At 36.8% G+C, this 15,773-nt stretch overlaps 1 protein-coding gene across 2 annotated transcripts in view; it reads right to left on the bottom strand.

Annotated features, from left to right (window-relative positions):
- RIMS1 (regulating synaptic membrane exocytosis 1) overlaps positions 1-15,773 on the bottom strand; it is a 453,058-nt gene that overhangs the window by 127,511 nt on the left and 309,774 nt on the right. For both annotated transcript variants that reach the window (XM_063442984.1, XM_063442985.1), the window contains 2 exons: positions 10,551-10,663; positions 8,155-8,321 (listed from right to left, as the gene is read on the bottom strand). In XM_063442984.1, the coding sequence (XP_063299054.1) occupies positions 8,155-8,321; positions 10,551-10,663 (280 nt within the window). The remainder of the gene's footprint in view (positions 1-8,154; positions 8,322-10,550; positions 10,664-15,773) is intronic.

Raw genomic sequence — 15,773 nt, 5'->3', positions numbered from 1 at the left:
CTGGCATCTGATACCAACCAGATTGAAACACATGAATCCCAAGGTATCGGAACAATGCTGGAGATGCCTCACACATCCGGGCACTGTATACCACATATGGTGGACATGCCCAAAGATCATACCCTTCTGGGAACAAGTTTCAGAGCTTATTGCACTACCCCTAAACCTGGAATTATACTTACTACAACTCTTACCACTAAATATACCAAAATCAAAACAATATCTGATATACCACATACTCATAGCGGCACTACATACTATCAGCAAAATTTGTTTGTCAACTCACAACCCGCAAATCACATCATGCATTCAAACTGTGGACTCCTCCAAAAAGTATGAAATCATGGCTAGAACACCCAGATTTCCACAGAAATTTTGGAGAGAGGCATGGACCGTTAGAGCAATTAAACCCACCTGATATAGCCAGGCTACAAACACATAAATCTATAAACAAATACACAATTACATTATACTATAATAAATTAAAGTTGATGATCCTCCCCACTACCTCCCCCCCCCCACCACTCCTGCCCACCACCTCTTACACCCCTCCCCATTACAACATAAGTAAAATTGGTACATGGTGCTATGCGACTTGCATGCCTACAATATAAAATGTGTCAAGGGACAGCCATAGGCGCATATGTTCATCATATTTGTAACACACTGTACCACTGAACGTCTCAGACAATGTATAGCTGTCTTCACCTGAGGGAAATGCATCTGACAAAAATGTTTGGAATTTTAAACTCTGCACTGTAGAACCGGTCATTATGCATCATGTACTGAATAAAAACATTATTTAAAAAAAAAAAATAGTGTTGCTATGGTTTGACGGGGAGATACAGATACTCAGTTAGCATGTCCAAAACAAATGCCTTTTAATCTGCACCTGGATGTATCAATCAATGAATATGACTCCACAGGTAAAACCTGAACGATCAATAAGGTAGGCCGTGGATTAAAAGGAATTTGATTTGGACGAATTGTCCAAAACGAATTTATGCACAAGTCTATTTTTAAGTACTAACGAATAAACAAGGTATAAATAGATTTCAATAAATATTTGCAAACTGTTACAAGCCAGGTGTACGGGAAGCGTTAAGGTAACTTCCTAAAATGATCACAGGAGAAGTGCTCATGTGCCAATCAATACAGTATCCTGGTGGAGTACCTAAAGCCATAAAAATGGAAAATTAGGATTTTTCCATAAAAATTACAAAATGATGAACACTAAATGGTGGTTGGATTAGCGTTGTCGGATAAGAGTAGCGTGTAGAACCTTTAACACATATGTTGACTACACGGAAGTTCACACATAACAAATGCTGCTACACCAGTAAGGAACTGGCATAAATACATATTAATATTACTCACTGTTCAAGACAATCAGATTTCCTCAGTGCTGGTTATGGTTCCTCAACATGACCAGAAGAACTATACACAAAACAATGTTCCAGACTGCACTTCAAGGGATCCAAATAATTCACATGAATCATGCATATATGGAAAACATATTCATAAATAATACATTTTCCATATATGGATAGTTTTACTGATATGGATAGTTTCTCTGACTATCTCTGGATCACTTGGAGTGCGGTCTGAAACATTGTTTCATATTTAGTTCCACAGAAATGTTTTAGGCTGAGACATGTAGAGGTTCTTGGTATTAATATTGCTCAATGGCTGCATTTTGCAGGCAAACATAGAAACAAAGCCAACCATAAGAAGGAAAGGGTTAATATGTTATTCTTTACATTATTTAATTGAAAATACTAATATTTAACATTAATATTTTCTTAGTTAATGTTTTTACAACAATATGAAGAACAAACGATGAAACACATGACAAACAAATGTGTGTTACTGTATCCATAATAGCCTTTCCATTATAACTGTATAACACATAGTTACATAGTTGCATAGGCTGAAAAGTTCAGCCTTTCACACATTTGTTTCTACTGTTGATTCAAAAGAAAGCAAATAATTTTTTATTTTTTTTAAAGTTTGAAAGTGCTTTCCCATTTTGCAACAAACTAGAAAACAATTCCTTCTCTACCTCAGCATGGCAGTCGGATCTCTCATTGGATCAAGAAGCTGTTACCACACATAAATATTATATCCCTGAATATTACGTTTTGCATGAATTCATTCAGTCACTGTTTAAAAATCTGTGCAGACACTGATAAAACCGCCTCATTAAGCAGGAAAATCCACAGCTTTATTGTTCTTCCTGATCCATTTTCTTTAAATTAGACTAAATCGCCTTTCTTGGAGTCTAAATGGGTGATCTTGCTTCATAGAATAGTCTTATTAACGAACAATTTTCCAGACAATGATTTGTATTGTCCTTCAATATATGTACAATGTTATTATATCATCTGATGTGTCGTTTTTCTAATCTAAACAGATTTAAATGTATTAACCTTTTTTTTCTAACTAAAATCTTCAATTCCCCTTATTACTTTTGTAGCCTGCCTCTGCCCTTTTTTCTAGTGCCATAATATTCTTCTCTATTGTTCCCAAAATGTTATGGCATATTCAAGGTGTTCATCTATTGATTTATAAAGAGGCAACTGAATATTAACATTGGACATTGTTGCCAAGTTTTATGTCTATAACTATTCACATATATTTCTTATGTCTTTTCCCTAACTCACTACTATTTAGCATGTAAATTTCTTGTACATTATTCACCCGTAAGAGCATAACTTTGCATTTATCTACATAACATTTTATCTGTCATTTGAGTGCCCAGACCCCTATTCTATCTAAATCCCTCTGCAGCAAAGTAATCTTGCTCGCATTGTATTGCTTTATCTAGTTTTGTGTCATCTGCAAACACTGTCACATGACTTCAATGCCTATTTCAACATCATTTAAAAAGAGATTAAATAGCAGTGGTCCCAGAACAGATCCTTGAGGGACACCATTTAACACTTTTGTCCAGCTAGAAAAATCACCATTAATAACAACTAGCACAGAAAAGATATTGAACCTATGAATAGCATAATTAAATACTTTAACTAAAAAGTTTATCAAAATAACACTTAACAATACCTTTGCTTTGAGAAACAAAGATTTTAGCATTCCCCTATGTCATACCTTTCAACATTTGGAAGTATGGAACTGGGACAAGTATTCGGGCCCTAAGGGGGGACAGGGAGTTAACCTGCCCTCTGAACGGTTGTGGCAACCTGTGCAGCTTAGGTACAGTAATGGCGAGCAGCCTAGGATGGCGCGACAGGACCCTAAAATAGGCATTGCTCCACTGAAATGTTATAATATAATACTGTATGCTTGTTCTAATTTTAAGGAAGATGGTGGTTTTAAACATGGCTTGGATGACATAACAGGATACAAGGTACTTGGTATATTCTGAGTACTGAGTACATTCTAGTAGAAAAACTATTGGCTTAAAGGGACACTATAGTTACCAAAACAACATTTAGCTTAATGAAGCAGTTTTATGTATAGATCATGCCTCTGAAGTTCCACTGCTCAATTCACTGCCATTTAGAAGTTAAATCACTTTTACTGGCAAGTTTTTGCTACATCTTGAAAGTATAATAATGAATGTAAGGAAAAACACAAATGTTTAATTTTGCTAACTGTTGTGTTTTATATTTTATAAGAAACCAGGGGGCTGCACTCACCTGAACATGCATAAATGGGGTGCTGCTGGGGGCCAATTTATACAATACACAAGATCCAGCGCACTCACATATCCACTAAAGAGCAACTTCAATGCTGACTGATTTTTTTTAATTTTTTTTTTAAAACACCTAATATAGGCAAAAGTAATGGGGATTTAGTTACATTATATGATCATCATACATTGCATAAGCCTGCCACAACGTCAATGTATATATGAAACCAGGGGGCTGCACTCACCTGAACATGAGCAAAACCAAGGAGTTGGCTCGACTCCCAAATATATATGAAAAACCAAGGAGTATATATATATATATATATAGTGCATTGATGTTGTGGCAGGCTTATGCAATGTATGATTGTATAATGTAACTAAATCCCCATTATTTGTGTTTTTAAAAAAACTAATAAAATCTGTCACCATTGCAGCTGCTGTTTAGTGGATAAGTGAGTGTGCCAGATCTTGTGTATTATATTTTATAAGGGGCATAATAAACAATTTGTTTCCAGTAATTTTATTTCTTAAATTGTACTTTTTCCATTTTAAAGCAACTATATTTTCACTGTTTTTTTTTTGTTTGGGTTTTTTAGACTGGACTGCCATATTCATTTAGAAATGAGTTAAGCACTTTGTAACCAACTTTCATCCATGGAATACTTATTGCAACTTGCATGTCAACTCATCACAACTCACTAACTATTGTTAATTGTTAAGATCTGGCAAATTAATTGACAAGGGATTTTTCATAGCTACTTTCTTGCTTAGCTTTTGTGTCCTTAGATTTACAATTCTCTAGATAATTACTATCAATTCCAAGTAGATTAAACAAGAATAATTGTGTAGCAAATATAATTCAAGATGGCTAATATCTTTCCTCTAGTGGGCTTTTACATAGATACGTTAAAACCACTGGGATGCTTGATAAAAGCACAAAAGTCTGACTAAAACTAAATTGAAATTTGCTGCCAAAATTAACACTGGTGAGAAAGACAAATGGAGAGGGAGGGTAGGAAATGAGACACATGGGGGCTGGGGTATTGAGACACATGGGGGTTGGGGGATTGAGACACATGGGGGACTGGGGGACTGAGACACATGGGAGTGCTGGGAGAATGAGATACATGAGGGGATTGGGGAATGAGCCACATGGAGGGCTGGGAGAATGAGACACATGGGGGGCTTGGAGAATGAGACACATGGAGGGACTGGGGGGGATTGAGCACATGGAGGGGCTTGGGTGGAATGAGCCACATTGGGGATGGGGGAGAAATAAAGACACATGGAAGGCTGGAGAAAATAGACACATTGGGGAGATGAGATGCATGGAAGGGCTGGGGGGGGGGGGGAACCAAGCGACAAAGAGGCTGGGGGAGAAAGAGACAAGTGGCTGTGGGGAAGAGATCCACAATGGGGCTATGGAGAGAAAGAGACACAAAGAGGGGCTGGGAGAGAGGGCAAAGAGTCACAGAGGGGTTGTGAAAGGAGCAAAAGAGACCTACCGTTGCTTATTCGACTAACACTAGACTAAAACAAAAACAATTCTGATGACTAAAATGCGACTAAAACTGAAATGGCTTTTTAGTCAAAAGACTGACTAAAACTAAATTGAAATTTGACTCCAAATTAACACTGGTGTCCACACCATTCACAAAAGTGTTTCTGGGGCATATTCCAAATTGGCATGTTTCCTTTAAATTATTGCATTTCTCTGTAGTGCAGTTGATTTTACCCAGTCCTTAAAGACCCCAAAGGCCCTGGTGTTATCAATATTCCCACTTGAACAGAATTAAGAAATGCAGAAATAACTGACTATCAAGAACCTTAGAGAACTGGGTTAACATCCGTAGTTATTGTGTTATTAATGGAAATCTTTTGAGATTAGTTTCTGCAGGATATATATTCCTAGCATATTTTTGTATAAGAAGTGTTTAATGCAACATTCCACCCACTCTTATCTTTAATGTGTGAATAGTCAGCCATCGTTATCACTTAATATATGTGTTGGCTTTGCAGTGATAACTACAGTTAGCTGTTTATTCTATTTTGGAAGTAGCAGAGGTGGGGTTCTTAAACTGTGGTTCACAGTGTAAGTCGCTCTGAAAATTTACATTTTGTATCTTTGAAGTGTGAACATATACGAAATTGACAATCTAGGAACCGATTACTTAACATCAACACATGACATCTAATGTAAATGTGTATAAAATTCTCACAAGGCATTGAGTCATGCAATGAATTAAATATTCTGTAATGCCTTAATGTATTTTAAAATCTGAGCAAGGACAAATCTAATGTAAAACTATTAAGTTATTGTCTAGCAGATTTGAATAGTTACTACAGAGTTCTGTTAAAGCAATCAGGTGTGAGCTGCACCTAATCTGCTTTAATTTAAGGTTAATTTCAAGTATTGATGTCATATAATAGCCACAAGCTGCTGTTATTAGTAACAGACAGCAGATATTGACAGGTTTCCAACCTCTAGGCCACTTTCTCACCAATGCTAACATATGGCCCTATAGATACTTTTCACATCTTACTCTTGACTTGTTAGCATTTTGAACATAAAGCAGTAAAAGGCATGCTTATTAAGTCATCACCCTAGCAACTGCTAGGATATAGTATATATAGTAAGCTATATTAACCTATAGTAAGCACCATCCTGAGCATGTACGTCCTTAGCAATTTAAAGACAGGAGATATCTAGATTGTTTGCATATAAAGGATAATTAATCTGTATATCATATATAATGACTATAATTTTGCTTTATGTTTATATATCTGTGTGAAGGTCTTATGTCCTAGTTATTGACATATGGTTTGAGATTAAATGTGGTTTGTTTACTTACATATGATTTATTTTTAAAGCCATGGCCTTTTGCTTTCTCTTTATGGATGGTTGACATTCTTTAAGATGAGCTTTTGTGTTCATATTTAGTTACTCTTGCATTAGTTATTTTTCCCATAAGATGTATGGCAGGTTTTAATTTGCTCCAGGCAATAAAATGTATTACCTAGCATGGAAAAAAGTCGATAAGGAATGCTTAACCTTTTTCATGTACATGACATATTTACTTTTAAAGACAATGATCTGTGCCGAATATAATATTGTTTTCCCCTATTATTATTGTTATTAGGTTTATTTAATTGGTTTTGTTTGGAACCATAGGTGAGTTAAGCAATTTTTTTTCAAACTCTCTTAAATTCCCGGATCAATTACAACTGACAGTTACTAGTTTAGTGAAGAAAATTGTGACGATTTGCATTTGCTTTTCCAATTACCACTAAACTATTTTTAATTAAACTATATAATTTTGTTTTAGTAAACAGATTACTCATTGACAGGAAAAGAGAATCTCTCACAAGTATACTGATAATGAAACACATGTAAGGAAGCAAATACTAGATAAATATACCCCCTCCGGGACTGTAGTCAGTTTACTCGAAGGAGTGCAAATCATGCAAGACGATAATATTAAACATGGAAAATGCCAGTACTGGGATTTTTAAATATTTAAGCTATGTATAAAATACAGACCCATTTTGTTGTTGTTAATGCATGGCCATCAACTGCCATGATATAAGTGATACATTTGTATACAAATACAGTGGGACCTCGGTTTACGAATTTAATGCGTTCTCCTGGACATTTCTTATTTCGAAACATTTGTAAACCAAAACACCGTTTCCCATAGGGATGCATTGAAAACCAATTAATCCGTTCTGGAGGTCAGAAATAAGTCAAAATGAGCTGGCATGGAAACCAACCCACAATGCAGAACACACAATAAAAGGCATGCAAACGACGAACCTCAGCTCCCTAGCTTTCCACAGCTTGAGAAATGCACCAAAAAGTCCCAAAACAACTGCAAACAATTTCCAGAATGGCTCCAAAACTTGATGCAAAAGCCGCTCCAACACCTCCACACTCGACGCCACGTGCTACCCACAGGCTCCAGCATGCAGAGGGCGGTGCTATAAACCTCCCAGGTGCAATTGTGTATTGCGAAACAAATTTGTAAACCAAGGCATTATTTTCAATGGATTTTCATTTGTAAACCGAAAATGATGTTAACCGAGGCGTTTGTAAGCCGAGGTCTCACTGTAATGTACATACATATTTACTGATTGAGTACCCAGCACTAATCTAATTTAATTGATAAGCAGACGCACATTTCATACCTGTATAACCGGACCCTTTCATACAGACAGAAGGTCCATCATCATCTGATGCTGCTGCATGCCTTAATACATACTGAGGTCAACTATTTGTATCTTGTTTTCTGTCCCATGTAAAATGATGCAGGACTTAAATATTTGGACTTTTTAAATGATAAGAAGAAGAAGATAAAGACAAATTCAGTTTGTCGGCAGTTGGTGTGGCTTACTTTTTGGCAATATCCAACATTTTTTGTTACTGTACACTAAAAATATGTAATTGAGTTTAAGGCTTTCCATTAGGCTACACATAAATTATTTCAACATTTTCAGAAACTTACCATAGTCTTCTGCGAGGACGTTCAGATTGCTCTGACATAAAGCTTGTGCTGCTGAGGCGTGAGGCACTACTGGTACGGGAAATGGCTGACACATCACTGACATCACTATCTGATGATTTGGCTGAGACGTTATCACAACTTCTGTACTGATCTTTATGCATGTTGTACTAAGGACAGAAGAATACATCAGGATTTAGGAAATATGTATTTTAACCTACAAAATTCTCAAACTGTGTTCTTGAATTTTGGAATAAGAATAAGAGAGGAATAAATATTTCTGGTGGAGGCTAGATAGATAGATAGATAGACTGAGATTATATATACAGACAGATAGATATAGATGACAAAATAGCAGAGTTTTTTTACAGTATGGAGTATACTGAATGGACTAACACATTAAACTACAAGTGTTTCCCTCCTTCAGGGTTGAGGCAATACTGATCGATCTATCCATCCATCCATCCAATCTATCCTCCACCAGAAATACCTTTTCCTTTTTTAACTATACTGCAAGCTAGGCATGTGCATGGGAACATTTTGCGGTTTGGTTCGGCATTTCAAAATTCGGGACTTTCGCAATTCGGGACTTCGGCAATTCGGCACTTCAACACTTCGGAACTTTGGAAATTTGGCAACTTCAGCATTTCGGGACTTCTTTTGCAGCCGCTTAGTACATAACTCCCTAATTCCCACGGTATTAGGGAGTTATCTACCAAAAGTAAAAAATTACTTAGTATTAGTAAATTTTGCCCCTACTCCCTATACCGCGAGTAGGGGCATGTCTAGTAAACAGTGAGCAGCCCCCCCGACCTCCACCCCTGAGCAGTGGGTGGGGGCCCTACAGTAAAATAAGGGAGGGGGACCTAATGTTCTCCCCCCTGGCCCCCATCCCTGAGCAGTGGGCCTAAATTACAATAAGGGGAGGACTTAACGTCCTCCCCCCTGACCCCCACCCCTGAGCGGAGGGTGGGGGCCCTAAATACTAATAAGGGGGGACCTACTTTCCTCCCCCTGACCCCCACCCCTGAGCGGTGGGTGGGGGCCCTAAATTATAATAAGGGGGGGCCTAATGTCCTCCCCCTGGCCCCCACCCCTGAGCAGTGGGTGGGAGCCCTAAATACTAATAAGGGGGGGGACCTCTGAAGTACCCGAATGTCCGAATTGCCCGAAATTCGTCCGAATTCATATTCGGACCGAAACAAATTGCACATGTCTACTGCAAACTCATTAGGCTTTTTTTCTTTTTCTGAAGCACTTGTTCACCATTTAAACTTTGCTTTTCTGTGAATCCTTGAACTATTTTATGTTTATGGTGACTTGCTGCTAATCAGCAAGGTACTATAACAAAATACCCTAACGTTGTTCTAACATATGTATTTTCATACTATGACTTGTCTCAAACCACATAGATAAACAGATGTCTCTAGAACCCCAAGACAACATTATTTTACATAACAGAGGTGTCATTATTATGTATATTTTGTATTGCATTCATTTTACATAAGGGTTAATATTGCCCTCCAGGAAAAAGCTAAAAAAAAACTAAACTAAACAAATAAACAAGCACAGCTTTCTTTCTGACGTTTCTCTTTTTTAGACTATCTTAAATAGAACAAATATGGATAATTGTCATGAATCTAATGTTGTGAAAGGGGAAAGAGACATTTAAACTAATTTACTGTTATCATACATAAAAGGAAGGTGTAATAATTTGAAACGTTTCAATAGTCCAGGCCTATGGTCAGTTACGTAAATAAAACATCAAATGCTACATATAAAAATAATATTTATCCAATATTTAGGCGTTTTTTTACTCTTTACTGCACACAAGGAAATTTAAGAAAAGGCCTGGTGTTGACATCTATGCTCTAATGATGATTAAAGGAACATTATAGCATAAGGAATACTGAAAGCTATAGTGTTCTCTAGCTGTTTATGTGATAGCACCCACCACTATCTGAGTGCATGAAAAGGTATTTATTTACTTTGTCTTCCATGCCACAGGGCTCTCTCTAAGGCCGGTCCTGTTTCCTCGATGATCTCACCAATTCAATGCCTTTCCACTAGAAAGCATTGGGAGGCTTTTGCGCATGTGCAATAAAACGACCATCTAATAAATAGACCATCTAGAAATAGGAGTGTTTTACTCTGCTATTTTTGAAGGGAGGTCTCTAGTGTCTTTCAAAGTGACAGCAACTAGATGCATTTAAACGCTGCACTGTATACATTGCTATTCCTGTAAAAAGGCAACGTTTGCTGCCGCAGGCCTAAATCTACAGGGACATGGCACCCAGACCACTTCATTATACATATTAATATATATTTAACAAAGTCTGAAATAATTAATTGAAATATTTACACAGAATATTGGTACAAAACATGTTCTAGTAAGTTACCTTGGGGTATTGCTCTCGGTCGTGCTCCTGACTGGAACTAAACCCAGTTGTCGGCTTATTTCGCTGAACTTTTATTTTCATCTGTCTTGACCTGTCATCCGTGAACAAGTTCCCTGCAAAGAGACACATAATAAATATTCTAAAATGTAATTACTAAAAGTATAGGTGAAAACACAAGTTACTGCTTTGTCAAAGGTTCACTATATAATAAGTGACAACAAAATCATTGTGAGCAGGTCTTTTGAAAAAACACAATATTTTGTTATTTGGTAATAGTCAAATGTAGCAAATCATATACCAAATAAAATATATAGAACAAAATCAATAAACGAACAATGATCCTTACCTATCCCACAACATGCTTGGTGGAAAATGTACAAAAAACAAATAGCTAATCCACCAATAACAAGGGGGATACAGCAGATTGTCTCCCTTATTTCTCATGCCGTATACAGAGTTGTAGAGATATAAAGAAACAGGCTTTTCATGTTACTGAAAGGGTTACTCCAACCACCAAGACCACTTTTTGTTTTTAAGTGGTCATTGTGGTAGAAGATTTTAAGTGGTCATTGTGGTAGGAGACTGTATGTGCAGTGTTTCTGCTTGAACTTTTGCACATACTGCGTAATCTGCACTTTTTTGTGCCAGGGGCTAACTACACTCCCAACACGCGTGACTTTGTAAGCCTGGAACTCTGTTCCATACTGTAAAATGTAAATTATGTACATAAAATGCATCCATCATTAGCGCGCACAGCATGCTGTTGACTGTTGTTCTCCCTCCTTCATTGAGTTGAGCCCTCCTGCGTCCTTATACCGATAACAATGATCACATTTTTTTCATACAATTTCCCCCCCTTTCTACCAATCTCCCTACCTCTCCTTGCCAGCTCAGATTGCATGTATGCTCCCTGAGCCAGCAAAACAGTCCAATCAAAGGCTTCTCTATGAGAGGCCCTTACTGATGTTGGATGGAGGTGTGGAAGGCAGCACTGGGAGCTTCATCTGGTTCTGGATTCCATGTAAGTAGAAAACTATTTTTTGCAGAATTTAATTAAAAATATGGGGTAGGTATCTAATTAAGAATATTTTAAATATAAAAACATCCCTCCGAAAAATTGTTGGAGTAACCCAGAGAGTTGCACATGCATAACATTGAGTGTGAGTCCCCGGGACTCATTTTCCATACCCCTTGATCTGTGATGTTGCAAATATTTGAATGTGTATCTAGCCACTGTGGCAAAAATAAATACCATACCCTGCTAAAGGTTTTGTGTCAAATGAGTGTAAAGCTCTGCTGTAACAGTGTATACACAGTGTACAGTACTCACAACCCAGTTAAAACAACCATGTCCAAGTGCTGTCCACATCCCCAACACTAATAATTTCAAAATGTAAAAAATATAATTTGATTCATAAAAAATATTTAGCGTGGGCACTTAATGGCCACATATTGTCATTTTCCACAGATTCAAAAGTGCATAAAACTGCAAAAAGCATATATATATATATATATAAAGAAACAGAATAACCTCCATGAGACACACAGGAGTACATTTAAAATTATATTGTCACAAGTAGCCAGTATTATTTGCTCTCTTCCTGTACACCTTGAGTGATGTACTTAACTAAATGCTTGGCTAAAACATGTGGTTGTGGACACTACTTTGTTTCAGGGGACTAGTCATCACAAGGATGGAACATGGGGAATAAGGCAGAACTACTCTCCTTTATGATCATTTGCCATTGACCAATATGCTCCCATTGTGGAGAAGTTAAGTAGATCCTCCACGTGGGTTAAAGGGGGAGCATGTTCACCCCCATCCCCTTTATTAATATTGGATCCTTCCTACAGACAAGTTCTACAATAAGTAGTAAGATACTATTATTCATTTTTGCTGTCACAAAGTTCAATGGGAATCCTGAAAAAATACTTGGCTTTATTTAACAAATTTTGTCTGCTTGAAACAGTAGTTTGGAAACAGTAGTTTGGAAAATGGCATTTGTAGCATCCAATATGACTTCCTGTAAAGAGTCATCTAATGTTTGTACTTCCTTTATTGCAAATTATGTTTAATTTAGAATTTCTTATCTCATGTTCTGTTAATAGCCTATTACACCTTGCAGGAACCTCCCATGTGTGATTAAAGTTCAATTTATAGAGCAAAACTTTTAAAATAAGTTACATCTGAGAAAAAATTAAACAGTTTTTTGTTTTATGCAGACTGTGTGATTCACAGCCAGGGGAGGGGTGGCTAGGTCTGCATAAACAGAAACAAAAGTGATTTAATTCCTAAAAGGCAGTGAATTAAGTAGTAACACTGCAGAGGCATGATCTCTACACAAAAACTGCCTCATTAAGTTACAGCTGTTTTGGTGACTATAGTGTCTCTTTAATATTTTGTTCCTGCACATTTTGAAATGAAATGAAAGTGCACAATTAAGGAACAAACCAATGTTACACAATGTACTGTTAATGTTTTATTTCAGATTTTATAGCTGTATCCTTTTTTATATACATATTATGTCTATGTGGTAACCAACTGGGAAGGCTATCATGGGAATCTGCTTATTTATAAGTTATTTATTTATGCATTAAGTCTAAGATTGTTTTTCTACTCTTTTTTTTTCACCCAGCACTTTTGCGTGTAGATTGGCGGATATCTTTTTTTTTCTTTTTTCAACAACTTGAAATGAGCAGTGTAAATTGATTCAAGATCATGGTAACTAAAAAAACTTTTGGCTAGACATATAACGTACACAGCCCATTCATTTTTATATACAGAGCAAATGACCAAACCAATTGCATTGGCTTTTTAAAGGGACATTATAGTCAGCAGAACAACTACATCATAATGTAGTTGTTCTAGTGTAACACTGCCTTTTCAGAGAAAATAGCTGCCAAGTAAAACCTCAAGTGGCAGTCACTCAGACGGCCACTATATGTGCTTCCTGGGTGAGTGCTGCCTCTGCATAGAAGTGCTGAAGGTTCCTCATGGAGATCTATGAGGAGATGCTGAGTGGCACAACATTGTGCCACGTATTCATGATAGCCTCTCAATACTTTCCTTTTGGACAGCATTGGATTGGCTGAGATCATCAAGCCAGCCGTGAGGAGACCTGCACAGCACTAGTAAAAGGTGAGTTATATCACCTTTTACCTTGCTGACAGGTGGGCTGGTGGCCTTAATAACTCTAACAGAGGTATAGTGTTAGTAATACACGTTTGTATTACTGACACTATAGTGTTCCTTTAATATTTTTGCAATTGTTTTTTATATTGTACTGTCTCTGGCATCTTACTGCATTTTATAATTCACTTATTTCCATCTATATAAATACTACCATATTATATAAATATAAGTACTGTCACCTATATAAAAAATTATATCACATGGAAGAAATATCTTTCAACCGATTACAGTAAAGTAACCACTAATGTTAACATTACTTTAAATACAAATTGATCAACATTATATTAGCAGAAGTATATTTATGTGGTCCAACAAGAGATTACCAACTGGTTACTAACAACTATTAAAAAGGGGGTATAGGCATCAAAGGAGCACAAGAACATAAAAGTTTTTAAATTTTGACACAAACAGCTAAACACTTCATGTAATCACTCATTATGCCTTACTGTGCTTCTTCTTTTTTTTTTGTTTTTACATATCAGAAAAAGATGGACAGAAACGTTTGTTTTGTTTTAAATATTTTTATTGTTTTCACAATATAAATGCATGTATCAAACTGATTTTTTAAAATAGAAAGGCAAGTGATTGCCCACGCAGGGGCTTAAGCATTGGTTTAAAACAGTGTAGACATTTGGTTGCCTGCGCAGAGGACAGTTTAGCTTAACATTTTCGTTCACGGTACGTGGCTTTGTGCTATATATTCTCATGAACTGTGTCGCCCTATTAGGTCAGTTAGAGCATTAAATAAGTGTATTGTGTCAACTGGTGCGTGCAAGTGTTGTGTGTTTGCTGGTTGCGTAGTTGCTTTACGCTAGTTGTTCGGGCCATTATCTTATGTTCACAATAAAACAAAAGAAGTGAATGGCGCTTACACAGAAAAAGTCAAAACACAGTACTGGAGTGAGAAAGGTGTTCCCCAACACCCCAAAGTCAAAATGTACAGAAGGTATTAAAAGCAACAAGTGCCAAAATACACACAGCACTCCCTGTGTATAAAGATATAAAACAATACTTATGCATGTACAGGTATATGTAAGGGATGTCCCATGTAGTCAGTACCTACAATAATAGAAAAGGTACATAGTATAGACTGTACATACAATGAACGAAATACAGAGGTAATTGGATACACTCACGGATTCCAGAGCCGTGCCAGGCTCTGTATTTAGTGCCCAAAGGTGCCTCAGAAGGCTTTACTGGAGAGTCCTGAAGGTTATCCCCCAGAGGTAGAAGGAACAGCAGCAGAGTGATGGTAAAAATGTAGATTTATTATAAATATAAATTAAAATAATTACTGTGCAGGTCCCATATGGTGACTCACGAAATCACAGTCATGCATTATCTTATGTTAGCTGGTGTATGTCTTTAGTTTGTGTTAGCTGGGTGGCTTATTTGCGTTGTGTTGTCTGGTGTATGCAAGTGCTGTATGGCAGCTGGTTTGTGTCAGTGCTTTGTGTTAGTTAGGTTGTGTGATTGCTTAGTCGTTATAACATGCAAAGCAGTAATTAGGCAGTATTAAAACATTAGATCTACCTAACTTGTATATAACCGAATAAGATATTGTACACTGTTCTAACTTTGCAATTCTCATCGTACATATTATACATCAGAATATACTTAACAGTCGTTTAAGTATGCAGTTGTTGTCGTACTTTGTTTTAAAACTCAAAAACTACGTAACAGAGTGAATGCATCGTTACTGTGTAAGGGTGCATATTTTTAGATGCAGATTTTTAAAGAACATATGCGGGTACCGTGTATGTCAGTTTGCGTGCGGTAGCATTAAGAAACATGCAGTCTTATGTAGAATGCTCATTAGGACATATAGAGATAAACATTTAAAAGAAAAAATGAAAAATTATGGGATGAGAATAAAGGCAGGTAACTGTAATGCGCTATCTATGTAAGCAAACAAATCATATATAGAGCACAAGGGCTCCCACATTAAAGAGAGGTGGTCATGGTACTTCTCGAGTAAACATAGGGTCAGCTTTAACTGTAGAGTGTGAAGCATCATGTCCAGAACTAAA

Source organism: Pelobates fuscus, chromosome 2, assembly GCF_036172605.1.
Source record: "Pelobates fuscus isolate aPelFus1 chromosome 2, aPelFus1.pri, whole genome shotgun sequence".
Lineage (NCBI taxonomy): Eukaryota > Metazoa > Chordata > Amphibia > Anura > Pelobatidae > Pelobates > Pelobates fuscus.
Note: the sequence above shows the minus strand (reverse complement) of the source record. Positions and strands in the feature narration are given on the sequence as shown.